Below are 15,965 nucleotides of genomic sequence, written 5' to 3'. Positions count from 1 at the left end.
TTTGCCCAGTCAAAAAGGCGTCCCGGTGAGAAGGCAGGATAAGGCTCGTTGAGGTTGAAGATCGGGTTAGAAGGATGACCAGTCCTGCTTAGAGATCACAACCTGCTGGGGTGGGGGCGAGATGCTTCCTATGAGGAATTAATGGTGACTTGCCTCGTGAGACCGTGGGAGCTGTGCGAGGTGTTGTCCCGTCTCTGTGCCCAGAATGAAAAGAGAGCTTGGATTGCGGGGGCTGCTTGGAACCCAGCGTTTTTACCCTCCCCACCCTCTCCTCCTGAGGGTGACAGTGCTAACCTGAGCTGCCTTCGAGTAAATACTTAGCCCTGGCTGGCCGGACCTTTCATCTCGTCTCCGCTTTAAGAACTGATATTGATAGAAAATAATTACCCAGTTGCTCCATAACCAGTCGTCTTCAAAGGGGGAACAGTGAATGTCGATATGTGTCTCTACGATGAATAATTTCAGTGTGAGGGAAGCAAGACCACCCGAAGGTACAGGGAGAGGTAAAGAGGAGCCGATCTAGGGAAGAAGAGAAGAGGAGCAAGGGATGACAGAAGCCAGAAAGAGTGGAAGGGACAGGGACGGGGAGGAAGGCAGAAGGAAAAGGCTGCAAGTTTTGAGGCAGTGTTGCCACAGGTCACGTTATGATTGTCGCAAGTGATTTCTGTCAGGTTTTTTTTGGGCATTTGAATTGCTCCCTAACGTGTTGGCTGCTCCTCTGTGAATGGACGTGACGCGCATGTGAATTCTTCCTTTCGTGCTGAGGCTGCAGGGGCCCGAGCAGCACTGGGCCAGGTTGTGAGACCTGGGACAGGTTCCCCAAGCTCTCACAGCCTCAGTTGCTGCCTGTGTTCAATGGGACCAATCCTAGTAGCTCCCTCATAGGAAAGTGGTGAGGATCAAGTGAGGTGTCTGAGGGGCACTTGAAACATTGCTTGTTGTGGGGAATGTGAGCAGCTGTTTCTTAGATCATTGGCCTTGTTTTTTAATTATTGTTCTTAATGATGCTGAGGGTCCGAAGGTATCTAGGTGAGAGCCTGGCTCTTCTCGGTGCAGATGGGTGTTCCCCAGGAGGGTGGATACAAAACGCCTGGAATGCTTGACAGACTAGAATGGAAGTTTCTTGGGAGATGAGGCCAGGAAGGCGCTTGCCATCTAATGCTCTGAAAATGAGTCCGGTTTCTTTCTTGTCCTCACCCCGTTCTCCCTTTTCTCTTTTGGGAATGCATTGCCGACTTCAGGCACCCAAGTGGATGAGGGGGTCCGCTCGGCCAGCAAGCGCATCGTGGCACCTCCCGGAGGCCGTTCTAACATCACGTCCCTGAGTTAAGCGACCCCTCCCCAAAGAGAGGGGCAGAAGCAAGAAGAGATTTTTTTGAAGCCAAAATGGTACACCAATATTTAAAAAGGAAAGCGAATCCAAACGGTTGCGATCTAAAAGAATCAATAAGCCTCAAGCCTTATGTTTCTCCAATGCTACACTCGCTTGCCTAGCTTTACGAATATTGCTTTGTTTTCTGTTCATGCATAGCTTTGATTGGTTTGACCCTGCCTCCCCGCATTTACATGCATGCAATCAGACAGGCTACTAAGGTAAAAGTCTGCTATATAGTGTTGAGAGCGTGTGTAGTGCTGCATTTTACGACAAGGGGACAGACAAAGCTGGAATGTCAGGAAAATCAACAAAGGGACATGGTCATTTGGGGTGAGGAGGTGGTGGGAGCCCAGAGTGAGGCGGAAGGCTCAGAGGGGCTAGGGTGGGATGGATGGGGGAGGCAGGTGGGTGGGTGAGCATAAGGGGGCTTGTGTATTGTGTCGATGAAGCACGTTTATTTCCATGGAAGATGGCTACTTGGGGCAGCCATCTTCCTCACAGTCCCCGGGGTCTGTGGAGAAGGCAGGCAGTCTTCAGGTTCCAGACTTTGTCACATCCCTCCTAGATTTTATTCCTTTGAACATTTTAGTAAAACACCAAAACCCAACCATTACTTTCACCTGTTTGATCGTGCCAGAGTTTGGTGGGGCCTCTTTCTCAGTGTTGCTTTCAAATTCTCTTTCCTGGGCTGGGAAGGAAGTGAGGAGAGCGGAAACTACCCTTCTCCTCTTTCCTGCCTGCCTCTTTGGTGCTCTTTCAAAGGCAGCAGCTGGGAGCACACACAGGCCCTCCGGGCGAGGGCAGCCACGGCCCACACCCCTTCCTCTAACCATGTGTTGGAGATCACCTCAAATTCTCGCATTTTTGCGGCTTTGCGAACTGATCCGGAAAGAGCAGCCGGTGTCCGGCGTCCCAAGTTAGGACGAGCCGAGGTAGGGCCCCAGGAAGGGCTTCTCTTGCTGCTGGTCAGTGGTCTATTCTTTCCGTCTCAAGATTCAGGCACATTGGTGATTGAATAGGATTTTTTGTTTGAAAACTTAAGTGCTTAGGTGTTCTCGAAGTTTTGCTCCCAACAGATGATCTCAGTTGAGACGGGAGCCAAGCAAGCATTTGGGAAAGCTAGTTTGTGGAGCTGGGGGAGAACATTCTGGGGCCGTGGGTCTGCTTTTCAGCCCTGTCTCCCTTTCCTTTAGCACATTCTCTGGGGGAGCTTTTTGTTTCCTTATAAAGCCTCCCAAGGTGAGTGGCAGTGACATGTGGCCTTGTGTGATGTGGCCCAGAATGGAAGTGGAGCTCAATGTCTGTTTTCCCATCCTGCCACTTCTGAAAATTCAATGTTGGGGAAAGTTCTCTGAGCCAGATGAGGATTTGTAGAACTAAGGCCCAGAGCTGAAAAAGTACATTCACCCTGGGATCAGATATCTGTGCTTGGGGAATCCGGCTGGTAGGACCCCTAACTGTGTGTACTAGGTACTTGGAAGAAAAAGAACAGGCCTCAGACACCTTTCAGGTGCTCAGTAGAAGCCATTCTCTCTGACAGCATTTTTCATAAGCTGAAGACTAGAGAAAAGGGAACGTGCGTGGCTAAAAAGGAATTTGGAAATAGCCAAGGAAGAGGATTTCCCCTAGCCATCTAATTACTATGAAAACAATCATTTCTCGTAATAAGGAATCTTGCTATTTTTAAGGCTTTTTCATGGTGCCTTTATTTTAAAGCAAACTTAAGGGGAGCATGTAGCTCTTGATAGATAACTCCGAAGATCTGGGGGCCTGTCGTAGAACTCAGAGTGACAGTTTTGCAGGCAGAGGGAGATTGTCAGATCTGAAGCATGTACATTAATATACCTCAGTGGCTGGGCCTTCTGCAGGGATGTGTTGCAGTACCAGCCACAACCACCAGGTGGAGGAAAAGACAAAAAACTAGTGGGCGCGTCCTCTTGGGGACTGTCTACTCCTGCTTCCTAGCCAGAGTCCAGCTCCTCCCTCCATGACCTCTCTGTGCCATTACAGTAAGTCTTTCATGGCCACATTGGTCATCTGCACTACACTGGGACTGATGAATGAAGCATTCAACCAGAACTTCATATCCGACACAAGCTTTTCATGCTGTAGAAACCACTGCTAATGCCTTCCTGATGGGCAACATGATCTGGGAAAGCCTCCCTTTCTTCACTTACTAAAAGTAACTTCCCAAACATAGAGATTCCTAAGAATTGCACGAAAACTCCCTCTCTTTTCTTGACTTTGATTTCTTGTACCTTGTTACTTAAGTTAAAATTTATATTCGAATGTGTCCTATTCCATAAGATGCATCAAAGAGCCCTTCCTATAGAAAGGTTTAGGAAAAAAACATGATGCAAGTCACAGCTCTTGCAAAATTTGTGGCATCTCATCCATGTGTGGGAGGGCTTGCTGGACCTTCTTCTCCTGCCCAAGCTTTCTTTTGCCCTCTCATCTGTTGGCCTGGCCCTTCTCTAAGGATGCCCTGGGCTTACTGCCCTCCCCCCCACAACCTTCTAATGTTTTTCCTTACCCAGATGGCAGTCCACTGGGGTTCTGTCTGGGATGGCCATAACCTTGGGCAGTTGAGAAGGTATTTGTGGAATTGTTAGATCAGCCAACCCTGTAGAGGTGTTTCTTCTATTTCTGTTTTCTAAAAATGGCAGTGTTATAGTCATCCTGAAAATGGATTTTCTTCAAAGACGAGTCACCCTTTGGCCTTTTTCCTCATGCCTACACCCAGAGTCATGCTCTGCGGCAAAGGCCTTAATCCTAAGCCTGGACTTACACTCACCATGAGAGGCCCTTCCCAACAGGGCAGATGAACCCCCAACTTTGGTTCTAGCCACAAGCTTCCCAGGCCTTCCCCCCTTGGAAAACTCCAGCTTGAGTCCCAGATATACCCCTGGGCTGTCCCAGGCAGCCAGCATTCATTGTACAAGTTCCCTCTTTGGAAAACGGTGTGTGGGTGTTCAGTTCTGTGTCTGGTGAATATGAACAGACCGTAAATCTCCCTGTGATCTGTGGTAGCTGTGAGGCAGCTCTGGAACGTGAAGAGCTGTTTGGTTTGAACCGTGAAGAAAACTGTGTTTTGAGTTTAGCTGAGATTAAAGAAAAGTTCATTAAGTGACTGTTAATGTACACCTGGTTATTAAAATAACTATGAAATTATGGATGTGGTCATTCTTCTGTACGCGACATGCCGTTTCACCTACAGTATCAAAACTGGACAATAAAACTGACATGGTTGATGAGAGGGGCAGATTTGATGACAACAGGAGGTTTCCTAAGGAAATTTGGGGGGTTTCTATCTTAGCAGTTGAGGTTGAGTTTTGTTTTGGACACAGAGTTTGGTGACCGTTATTGAAACTTAGAGTAACTGAAGTTTTTTCTGGGGATTGTCTCATGTAAAATGCATCACCATTTGAGATAAAGTCTGTCTGAGTCCGGTACAGATCCTGGAAGGGTTTCTTGCATCTCTTTGTTTTTTGTCATCCCCTTAAAGATTTTCTGCTTCTCCCTAAAAGTCTGGACTTTGAGAAAATTCAAACTAAGCATTTTCCAAGGTGTGTATATATTTTTTTCAAACTGTATTCTTTCTGTTGTTGTTTTTAAGATTTTATTTATTTTTTGAGAGAGAGACCATGGGTGGGGTGTCGGGTGGGGTGTCTAAGGAGAGGGAGAAGCAGACTCCCCACTGAGCATGGTGCCCAAATTCTGGGCTCAAACCCAGGACTCTGGGATCAGGACTCGAGCCAAAGACTTAACTGACTGAGCCACCCAAGCACCCCTCAATGTATATTCTTTAACATATTGATTCCAAGTTGTATAGGAGTGTTGGAAAGGATTATTTACTAAGCTACTCTGACAGATGTGAGGTCCTATCATCAAGTTAAAAGCTATGAGAAATCTAAGCCTTTTGGAATTTATCCTGTTGAAGGCTCTCAAACTTTTTTTTGGCTGTGGAACCCTTTTATATCCTCTTTAAACATTCCAGTGAACCTCTTATCCAAACTTTCTTTGGGATCCACTTCTGTATTGTATGGGATACTTCTCATTGCAAATGGCAGACTACTGTATGCACAAAAATTTTTTGAAAAGGGTATTTTAAAGTCTGGTGTAATGAGAACTTAAGGGATACAATTAGGTTGACTGAAACATAGCTGGGTCTAGAACGTGGTTTCTTTTAATCTCTTAGCCCCGCTTGCTTTCAGTAAGTGCTTCTTTGGAAAACCTTTGGCTATGGGAACAGAACTAGCCATCGGTGTCCCCAGGTTTTCATTTTGCCTGCCTACCAACTCAGGGGAAGGAGATAGGCTCCCTCACTAGTTACAACCAAAGAGACCCATTCCGGTTGGCCTGGCCTGGGAACTGTGTTCACTGCAGGGCTAGGCACCCTGGCCAGGACACTGAGACTCATGAGCCCTACCTGGTCATGTGCCTAGCCCCAGAGCCACGTGAAGCCTGAGGACTTGGGATCACCCCCAAAACAACCAATTTATGATACCAGATTTGGATACCGGGTGGCAAAACCAGCAGATGGCCATGGTACCTTTCTCAAGCCTGCAGGGCCTGAGTGTTCTGCTGAGTGAAGAGCCTGTGTGTAGGTTGGAGCAGGTAGAGACGGGGATCAGAGAATGCTGTTTTCTTATTCATTGCTTGTATGTGTCACGAATCCTTCTTCGGTAGAACAGTGCTGTCAGTACAGGAGCCTGGAATGATGATAGCTTTTAACCCCGAAGCTTAGAAAACATCAAAAGCTACTCTCAGCACATAATTATTTCAGTTTGAGGTTCAAGGTTTGACCCACAGTCTCAGTTTGCAGCTTGAACTCAGGATTGGGGAAATATCTGTCCCAGCTCGGGACCAAGGCAGCAGCTGAGCTCTGCTTAGGATTAGAGTGGGTTCAAGGGCATGGGCAGAGCTTAACTAAAGTGAACTCAGGTTGCAGGGTTTACAAAGAGATGAAACCATGTTTAAAAAAAAAAAAAAGTTGTGAAACAGACACAGTGACTTTCACACATCTGTGGGGTAGAACTATTTGGGGCGGAGTCACACCTGACCAGGTGGGGGATGAGAGCACTGAACAGGCATATAAAGGTCTCTCTTTGAAAAAGAGAGAAAAAGGTTTCAAAGAACTTCCTGGAATCAGCTCTGCTACCATCAAACCATCACAAAAGGGACACCAACCATGAGTAGGACATGGGGGATGGAAGGGCCAAAGCAATTGACTAAAATGAGATCACATACGTAAGGCCGGCACTCTTCAGAATCAAGAGTTCTGGATCTTGCCATGTACTCCGTTGGCTACTGGGAATAAAACAGGGCACCTGACATGGCCTGGACAACAGGTCGCTCAGCATTTAGGACTTCAGAGCCCACATGACTTAAAAGAGCCTACTGATTTCAGGACAAGCCCAGGGAACCAGCTGGCCTGCTGGCCACTTAGCTTCTGTGGGCCTAAGGGGAAGTTATTTCCAGCTACAAGGATCCAGAGCTGCCTGTGATGCTCCTGTCCCAGATTTGGAACATCTACCTGCTGTCCTGGTATATGGAATGGGACAGGATGAAGATGCTGAAGGGTAGCAAGGCACAGTGCTGTAAAAGAGGGGCATGGGCTGTCATGGACAAGATCAGAGCAGAGGGCAAAATCTGGAACTCTGGCTGTGCTCCCTGATGTGTGAATGCTCAAGGGGTCAGGCTTTTAGTTTCTCTATTGGTGGATCAGTTAAATTATGCTGCATTCTACCGTTCTAGGACATCATCTCTAATACCAGCATGTCCCTGGTCAAGGACGGTGCTCACAGTGGGAAATGGAAGTAGGAACAAGTAACTTTGGGCACCTACAGCCCTACCTCCAGGAAAAACAGTGACACAGCTGAGAAGCACCAGTGGCTTACTGTATACAGAAGACATTTTAATACACCAAGGCACATTTACATTCTAGCGACAGAAGCACGTTTCCCACCCAGTGGCTCCCTGTTCACAACAGCGCAGATCACTGAAGTTTGGATTTTGAACCTCAGCATTTAACATCAGTCAGACACACTGAGCTTGTAAGAAAGAGCAATCGCAGGAGGACAGTGGGAAACGATGTTGTGTAGACAAGGCAGGCACGACTGGCTACTGAAACAAACACGATGTGTTGCATGCCTTTGCCTTTTTGTCTGGCTGGCGAACAAAAGGTTTAGCATGACTGTACCGTGGAAAGCAGCAAGACTGCTTCCTGCCAGCTCTATCAGCATTCTTTCTCCCGAGCTATGTACTTGCCCATCCAATCTAGAGAAGCTATGATGATCTACAGCCCACTAGTTTCCGGTTCAAACTTTCCCATCACAAGAAGCTTCACTGCGAATTAATGACCATAATTCACTTAGCAGGGCTTTGTGCGGCTGGACACTTATTGCTGCCCTAGCAATGATCCCAGCCAGAACCAGGGCTGTCCTTGAGATGTGTCAGCCATTAGTAGAGTATTTACTTCCATGGAGTTCGGGGCATGGGCAGGGTGGCAGGACTGGCATGCCCTCTCACCCTCCAGCCACTGGGAGGGGGATCACAACGCCAGGGGCTGGGTGACCCAGCTGCAGTGTAAGAGTTGTTATAACCTGGATATTTCTGGACTTGCTTAGACTTTTCTAGACTTTTCAGGGGCTCTTAGAAGGGAGGAAGCAGTTAGAAGGAGATGGGAGAATACCAGGCAAAGGGCGGCAATACTCAGCCTGTTTTCTAAAATTCTGAGCCCCAAGCCTTGCTTGTCACACATCTCATTGCTGAGACATGTTCCGGCTGGTTTGGGTAATAACTTTGGGCCCAAGTTAAGGAATAATACCAAAGAAGCTAATACCAACATCTAGCAATCATGGTACAGATTTAGGCCTCCTTCTGGTTTCTGGAAACCTTTATTCTCCTAATGTTGAAGATGGGCAGTGGTGGGAGATGCTTACAGTCAGCTGTTGGGCGCTTTCAATATGGTTCTTTCTCATTCTAACTGGAAACACATTGTGGGTCTGTAACCTGATTGGGACTGAGAATCCATCTTACCGGTCTGAGGCTGTGCTGTCTGGTTGGTGTGTCCACAGTTCCTGAATGTCCACAGAGGTGCCTTGGGCACAGCAGGAACTCACTGGACATAAAAACTAGGGGCTCACACTACATAGATGTTATGGGGTTCCTGTACTGTTACACATTGTACAGATGTGAAATGGCACAGATGGCCGGCTCCCTTCCCCATGCAGAGCCCCCTGATCCCATGGCCCCGTGGCAAGTGTTTCCTGAAGTCTTTCCTCGATGATACATAAAAGGTCACAGCAAGAGAAGGGACCAGGTGACTGGAGAGACACGTCCACAGCACATCAGGACTTGAGGCAAAACACATGGAAGATGCAAGATGGTAAACCACGCCAGTGGCCCCTGACACTCCTGGAGTAACCAGCCTAGAACAGAACCCGGTCACCTTCCCCTTGCTCTTTCCATCCATAATCAGAAATGGAGTCGGAGCCAGTGCGTATTTTGTAGCTTTCGGAGAAAAGCAAAACAGCACGGGAAAAATAATATGTGGGAAATGTAGAAAAAAAAAGTCAAACAGAAGGAAAGAGCTGGTTTTAATTCTTAAAAAAAAATGTGGTTGCTCTTAAAGTAGAGACACACTATTCACAGTTCTACCAGAAATTCTGGGCCTGTTAACTCAGTGAGGAGGAAATCCTGGAGGCCAAGTTAAAATCCAGCATTGGCTTCCTACCCATGTTTAATTGCCCGAGTGCTGCTTCCTTCCTTGGATGTCTGGTGTGGCAGGTGTGGGATCTGTTACTTCTGCCTGGTTTCTCGGTCTGCTCTTCCCTGTTGTCTGCTTTCTGCCATATTGGCAAGGCCCTGACTGTCTGTAAGGACGAGGTTTAGGTGGCCTGACTACATCTCCTAGTTCTCTTATTCCAGTCTATAAAGGCATGTATAATCGGAAACACATTTTGGTTCATCTGATACTGGCCAAAAATGAGACCAGAAAGAAAAGACAAAATCAAACCCCCACATGGTGATTTGCTTCATTACTGGAAGGTGGCTCACTGCACTGGGCTTCTCTGAGAAAAGATTCCCACCATGGTGTGGGTAATTTAAAGGGTTTCCAAGCGTAAATTTTCCTCTCTTCCAAATTCCCCTCCCATTCTACTCAGACTGTAACCCCTGTACAGGTAAGGGAGAGCTTGATTACTAAAAGGTGGACATGGTCTCAGTGTGACGGTAAGATTCTCTGATCTCTCCAGACAGGATCTCTGATAAGAGGACAATTCACTCTCAAAGCTAGGAGGTGAGTGATATGCTGACAACTGCTTTACAACTGGCTTATAGGGGCTGGGCGGGGGCGGTGGGGAGCCCTGATTTGAAGCATTTGCCCATTTCTGTGGTGTAAATATCACCAATGTTTACCAGTCATGACCAGTTTCAGCTGCCCAGCTTCACGTCTCTGTGCAGGGCGATGGGAAGGATGTGCTCACTGGGCTCTTGCTGGCTGACTGGATCTGACAGGGTATGCTAATTCCAGAATGCCGCTAGAAGGCCTCAGAAATCTGTTACTTCTAATCTGCTCCCATTCATTGCTTCTTGATTGACTTCCTTCTCTCTCCTCAGTCAGATGGGGGCTCTCTGACCCCTCTAAGAAATTTTCTAGCTCTGAAGAACCTCACACAGTCACCAGCCACCCATCAGTGTCCATTTGCCCATTTGTCACAGTGTAGTTAGAATGAGTGGAAAAATAAATCTACATCTAAATATTCCTTTTAAAATAAAGATAAAGGCTGTGTGGAAAAACAGAATGGTAACAGTAGAAAGGGAGAACAGAGCTCCTCTTGTATAACCCTCTCATTTAGGTGAATGACCCAAAGCAAAGACCATAGAGGAAGTGACTTGCTCAAGGCAACATAGTTAATTCGTGGTGAAACGAGGTCCCAGGAGACCAGAACTCTCTGTCTCTGTCATGCTGCCTCCTCCCAAAGGCGTTCGTACACATTTCCTAAGGTGTGTGAGGTGTGGAGAGGTGAGAACTACTGTCAGCAATTCCTGGCCTGAGGTGGCAGGAAAGGTCCCAAGCAGAAGATGCGGAGGACTTCACTTCTTATTCTGACCATTCTCCTCTTGGGGGTCTTTGGTTTGTTCCAAGGCTAGATTAGCCGGTCTTCTATTAAAGTCCCTTTTTACTCTTAAAAGAGAAAAGGAAAAAGAAAAACAACCAGGACTTATCATTGAAAAGAAAAAGAAGTGATTTAAGCTTTGAAATGACAGAATTAGGCCCCACAATTTATAAAGCAGCATGACACAAGGAAACCATCTTAAATGTGTCACCAATTTTAAGTGTTTTGGTCCCATTCCTCTGTCCTTCCCTGAGACCGAAACTTGATGCTAAGCTAACTTACCTATTGCTGTTTTTGAAATCTCATACGGGGGGAAAAGGCTTCTGAATTTTCTAATCTTTCTATTACAGATATGTATCATTTTTGATGTGAGAAAAAGTTAGAAAATGTTTAAAAAAATCAGCTAAGGCTCTGCAGGTAATCTGGCTGAAGCATCCATCATCCTCTGGGCTGCTGTTGAACCAAGGCTTACTTACTTTTCTCTGTTGAAAATGATGAACTCCTTCTGGACAGACTCCAGATGCTCTTGAAGAAGGCATGTCTTCTGGGGGAGCAGGTGGGAGTGGGGGAGAGAGAAAGAGATGCAGTTAGCGGACCAGGGGGAGCCTCAAACAGCCAGAAACCCCCTGTCTGTTCACTGGCTCAAATCTCAGAAGCACCAGGGTATCTTCCAAAAGAACACTATCTGAAAATGTGTGGCAGGAGACCCCAATCAGAGTAATAGGGATGCAAATAAGAAAGAAACCGCCAGGGGCGCCTGGGTGGCTCAGTGGGTTAAGCCGCAGCCTTCGGCTCAGGTCATGATCTCAGGGTCCTGGGATCGAGTCCCGCATCGGGCTCTCTGCTCAGCAAGAAGCTTGCTTCCCTCTCTCTCTCTCTCTCTGCCTGCCTCTCCGTCTACTTGTGATCTCTCTCTGTCAAATAAATAAATAAAATCTTTAAAAAGAAAAAAAAAAGAAAGAAACCGCCAGAGGATAAAACATGGCAACTCTGTTCCCCACAGCAAGGAAGATGTGGGTTATGGCTTATTAGCTTGATGTCTCTCAGCCTCTCAGCCCATGAAGAAAGAATGACTTCGAGGTGGGTGGGGATAAGGGTTTACTGAGCTGGTTGCTTACTCGCCAGTCATCTCCTGGCCCTCCTATAAAAGGTGTGGAGGTTCTACTTAGATTTAATGAACAGTCTGGAAACACAGTTTTGGGTGAATGTTCCCTTCAACAACTGTGCTGGGGTTGACTAATTGTACCTCAGGCACAGTGAGCAAAATCTTTATTTGTGACTTTTTCACAGGCAAAACATTTGCTTTGACAGTATTATCCAGCTTTTAACATCTTTTGAAGACTTTTCCATCCTAATGAGGAAATTTACCCTCAAAATGGTGATAATCATCAAGCCCAGGACAGAGTCCCACCCAGATCAAATGTTTTACAAGCCTACAATAAAATACTTCCAAATGACTTCTGAAGAAAAAAAATATTCCCTGATGAAAAGATATTTATTCATTCATTTTTTTTTTAAAATCTAAGAATTAAGAAATAGTAAGTCTTCAAGTACTGGAGAATTTTCTTTCCTGAGTGAATGTTTAGGTGATAGAAGAGGCCAATGAAAAGGAGAAGACATTTCAGAGGAGTGGGGAGGGGAGCAAGACAAAGGGGAGAAAGGAGACTCTGCTATACTTACTCTTGTTCTCAAAATGGGGTATTTGTAACCCTGAGGGTTTCTAGTGTCAGTCATGGGGACATGAAACTATGGGGTAAATACAATCTGATAGAGCTTCTCAACAGCAGTTTTACCCCAAGATTTTTATTTAAAAATTTATATTTTATATAAATAAATATATGTAGCTTATACATAGTGTCCCAAGAAACATCTTTATAAGAAGTGTTGTTTTTCCCCTGGTTTTATTGAGATACAATCGGTGCCCAGCCCAGTATAAGTTTAAGGTGTACGGCATAATGACTTGATTTTCATATATTGTGAATTACAAGTTCAGTTAACATCTACTGTCCTGTTGGTTAACAAAGAAAAAAGAAAAAAATGGTTTCTCCATTTGATGAGGACTCTTAAGGTTTACAGTATTCACACCTTCCTCTAGATCATACCCCAGTGTGAGGTGCAGCTGTCATGTTGTATGTCACATGTCTAGAGTTTACTTATCTTGTAACTGAAAGTTTGTACCTTCTGACTGCCTTCACCCAATTACCCAAACCCCGTCCCCCGTGTCTGCTTCCCAAAATGTGATCTCTTTTCCTATGAGTTAGTTGGTCGGGTTGATTCCACATACAACTTGAGATTGCCCAGTATTTGTCATTCTATCTGACTTATTTCCTTCAGCATGACACCCTTCAGGTCCATCCATGTTGTTGCAAATGGCAAGATTTCCTTCTCTTTAAAGAATGAATTGATACTCATGTGTGTGTATGTGTGTGTGTGAGCATACCACACCTTTATTCAACCACCCATCCATATCTCCATGTCTCGGCTATTGTAAATAATGCCACAGTGAACACAGGAGTGCAGGTATGTCTTCAACACAGTATTCATGTTTCCTTCCAATATAGCCCCAGAAGTGGTATTTCTGGGTCATAGGGTAGTTCTGGTTTTAATTTTTGAGGGAAGTTCCATACTGTTTTCCATAGTGGCTGCACCAATTTACAGTTCCACCAACAGCGTTTAAGAGTTCCCTTTTCTCCACATCCTGGACAAAACTTGGTATTTCTTGTCTTTTTGATGATGGCTATTCTATCAGGTGTGTGTGGTTTCGATGTGCATTTCCCTGATGTTTAGTAATGTTGAGCACCTTTTTGGGACCTGTAGGCCTTCATATATCTTCTTTGGAAAAATGTCTATTCAGGTCCTTTCCCCTTTTTTCAATTGGATTATTTGGTGTTTTTGCTTGTTTGTTTTTTTTGGTTTGTTTGTTGCTTTTGAGTTCTATGAGTTTTATATGTTTTGGATAATAACACCTTATGAAATATATGAGTTGCAAATATTTTTCCCATTTAATAAGTTGTCTTTTTACTGGTGAATTCCTACTTGTTTATTTTGTCCTGGTGCTTTAGGTATTATATCCAGAAAACCATTGCCAAGGCCATTGTCAAGGGGCTTTGTTCCTACCATTTCTTCTAGGAGTTTTACGGTTTCTGGTGTTATATTTAACTCTTTAATCCATTTTGAATTAATTTTAGGGAGTTAATTTTTGCAAGATATAAGGGTCTGTTTTCATTTTTTTTTTTTTTTTACAGGGGAATGTCCAATTTTCCCAGCACCATTTATTGAAGAGACTGTCTTTTCTCCATTGAGTATTCTTGGCTCCCATGTCAAATATTAGTTGATGGTATTTGTATGGGTTTATTTCTGGTCCCTTGATTCTATTCCATTGGTCTATGTGTCTGTTTCTCTCCAAGTACCATACTGTTTTAATTAGTATAACTTTGTAGTATAGCTTGAAAGAAGGACATATAATACTTCCTGCTTTGTTCTTCTTTCCCAGGGTTGCTTTGCCTATTTGGGGGTCTTTGGTGGTGCCATATAGATATTATGATTTTTTTTGTTCTACTTCTGTAAAAAATCCCATCAGAATTTTAATAGGGAATGCATTGAATCTATAGATGGCTTCAGGTAGCATAGACATTTTAACAATATTAATTTTTCCATTCATGAATACAGGATTCCTTTTTACTTATATGTGTTGTCTTTAATTTCTTTCATCAATGTCTTGTTGTCTTTTTATTAATGCAGTCCTACTTGTTTATTTTATTCCTGGTGCTTTAGGTATTATATCTAAAAAATCATTTATAATATAGATATTATATCATAGGATATAATTTAGGTATTATATCCAAAAAATCAGATTTCTTGTGGTTTTCAGTACAGATATTTTTCGCCTCCTTGGTTGAATTCATTCCTAAGTATTTTACTGTTTTTTGATGCTCTTGTAAATGGTATTGATTTTTTTCCAGATAATTCGTTGTTAGTATATAGAAATGCTACTATATGGTAATTTGGTACCCTGCAATTTCACTGAATTCATTGATTAGATCTGAGAGTTTCTTGGTGAAGTTTTTATGATTTTCTATATATAACGTCATATCATCTTCAAATAGGCAATTTTACTTCTTCCTTTCCAATTTTGATGTCTTTTATGTCTTTTTGTTGCCTGATTGCTCTGGCTAGGACTTCAGAGCTTTGTTGAATAGGAGTGATGAGAGCGGGGACCCATGTCTTGTTCCCGATCTTAGAAGAAAAGCTTTTAGTATTTCATCACTGAGTATGATGTTAGCTGTGGACTCATTATATATGGCCTTTGTTAAGGTATGTTCCTTCTATACTTAATTTGTTAGGCGTTTTTAATCATGAATAGATGTTGAATTTTGTCAGATGCCTTTTCTGTGTCTCTTGAGATGATATGATTTTCTCTCTCAATTCTATCAATGTGATGTATCACACTTATTGACTTGCATATGTTGAACCATCTATGCATCCCAGTGATATATCCCACTTGAGTAAATGTTCCTTTTAATGTGTTGCTGAATTTGGTTTGCTAGTATTTTATTGAGAATTTTTGCATCTGTATTCATCGGGGATGTTGGACTGATGATTCCTTTTCTTTTCATGTCTTTTTCTGGCTTTGGAATCAGGGTAATGCTAACCTCATAAAATGAGTTTGGGGATTTCCCCTCCTCTTTGATTTTTTGGAAGATTTTGAGAAGGATTAATGTTTATTCTTTTTAAAAGTTTGGTAAAATCGCTTCTTGGCCTTTTGGCTAAGTGTAAAATTTCAGTAAAATTCACCAGTGAAACTATCTGTTCTGGGCTTTTTTTTGCTGGGAGAGTTTTGATTACTGACTCAAATTCCTTACTAGTAATTGGTCTCTTCAGATCTTTAATTTCTTCCTGATTCAGAATTGATAGGTTGTATGTTACTAAGAATTTTTCTTAGTTAAAAAAGCCCATTTTTTTTCTAGATTGTCCTCTTTGTTGTGTATATAGTTGTTCATAGTGATTTCTTTTGCTCCTTATCATTTCTGTGCTCTTAGGGAGAGGCATTGTAATGTTTTCTCTTTCATTTATATTTTATGGATTTGGGTCCTCTCTTTTTACCTTGGTTAATTGAGCTGAAAGTTGGGGTTTCTTTTTTCTTTGAGAATAGTTCGCCGTGGTTTTTTTTTAAACTTAAAGTATTACAAAAAACATAAATACAGAAACATATATATTATACAATATTTTTACATCTACAATATTTCATATATGTTTATATATGTATATATTTTTATGCATAATATATATCATATATATCATTGTATTAAATATATATAAATTTGTGTAATATGTTTATGTTTGTTTATATGTTTATATAGAATATATATAAACAAAACATTTACATAAACATATATAAAAATTATATATACATATATGGACATATAAAATGTTACTTAAAATATAACATAAAAGATACATTTAAAAAT

The 15,965-nt window shown here is 43.3% G+C and overlaps 2 protein-coding genes across 3 annotated transcripts in view; one reads left to right on the top strand and one right to left on the bottom strand.

Annotated features, from left to right (window-relative positions):
• Positions 1-4,546, top strand: part of DPYSL3 (dihydropyrimidinase like 3) — a 114,201-nt gene extending 109,655 nt beyond the window's left edge. For both annotated transcript variants that reach the window (XM_047730161.1, XM_047730162.1), the window contains exon 14: positions 1,242-4,546. In XM_047730161.1, coding sequence (XP_047586117.1) covers positions 1,242-1,330 — 89 coding nt within the window. In that variant the 3' untranslated portion in view covers positions 1,331-4,546. The remainder of the gene's footprint in view (positions 1-1,241) is intronic.
• A 4,413-nt stretch (positions 4,547-8,959) lies between these two features.
• STK32A (serine/threonine kinase 32A) overlaps positions 8,960-15,965 on the bottom strand; it is a 140,204-nt gene continuing 133,198 nt past the window's right edge. The window contains exons 12-13 of the mRNA XM_047731547.1: positions 10,974-11,041; positions 8,960-10,565 (exon numbers count right to left, since the gene is read on the bottom strand). Of these exons, the coding sequence (XP_047587503.1) occupies positions 10,475-10,565; positions 10,974-11,041 (159 nt within the window). The 3' untranslated portion in view covers positions 8,960-10,474. The remainder of the gene's footprint in view (positions 10,566-10,973; positions 11,042-15,965) is intronic.

This window comes from Lutra lutra, chromosome 5 (assembly GCF_902655055.1).
Source record: "Lutra lutra chromosome 5, mLutLut1.2, whole genome shotgun sequence".
Taxonomy (NCBI): Eukaryota; Metazoa; Chordata; class Mammalia; order Carnivora; family Mustelidae; genus Lutra; species Lutra lutra.
This window is presented reverse-complemented; position numbering and strand designations above follow the sequence as displayed.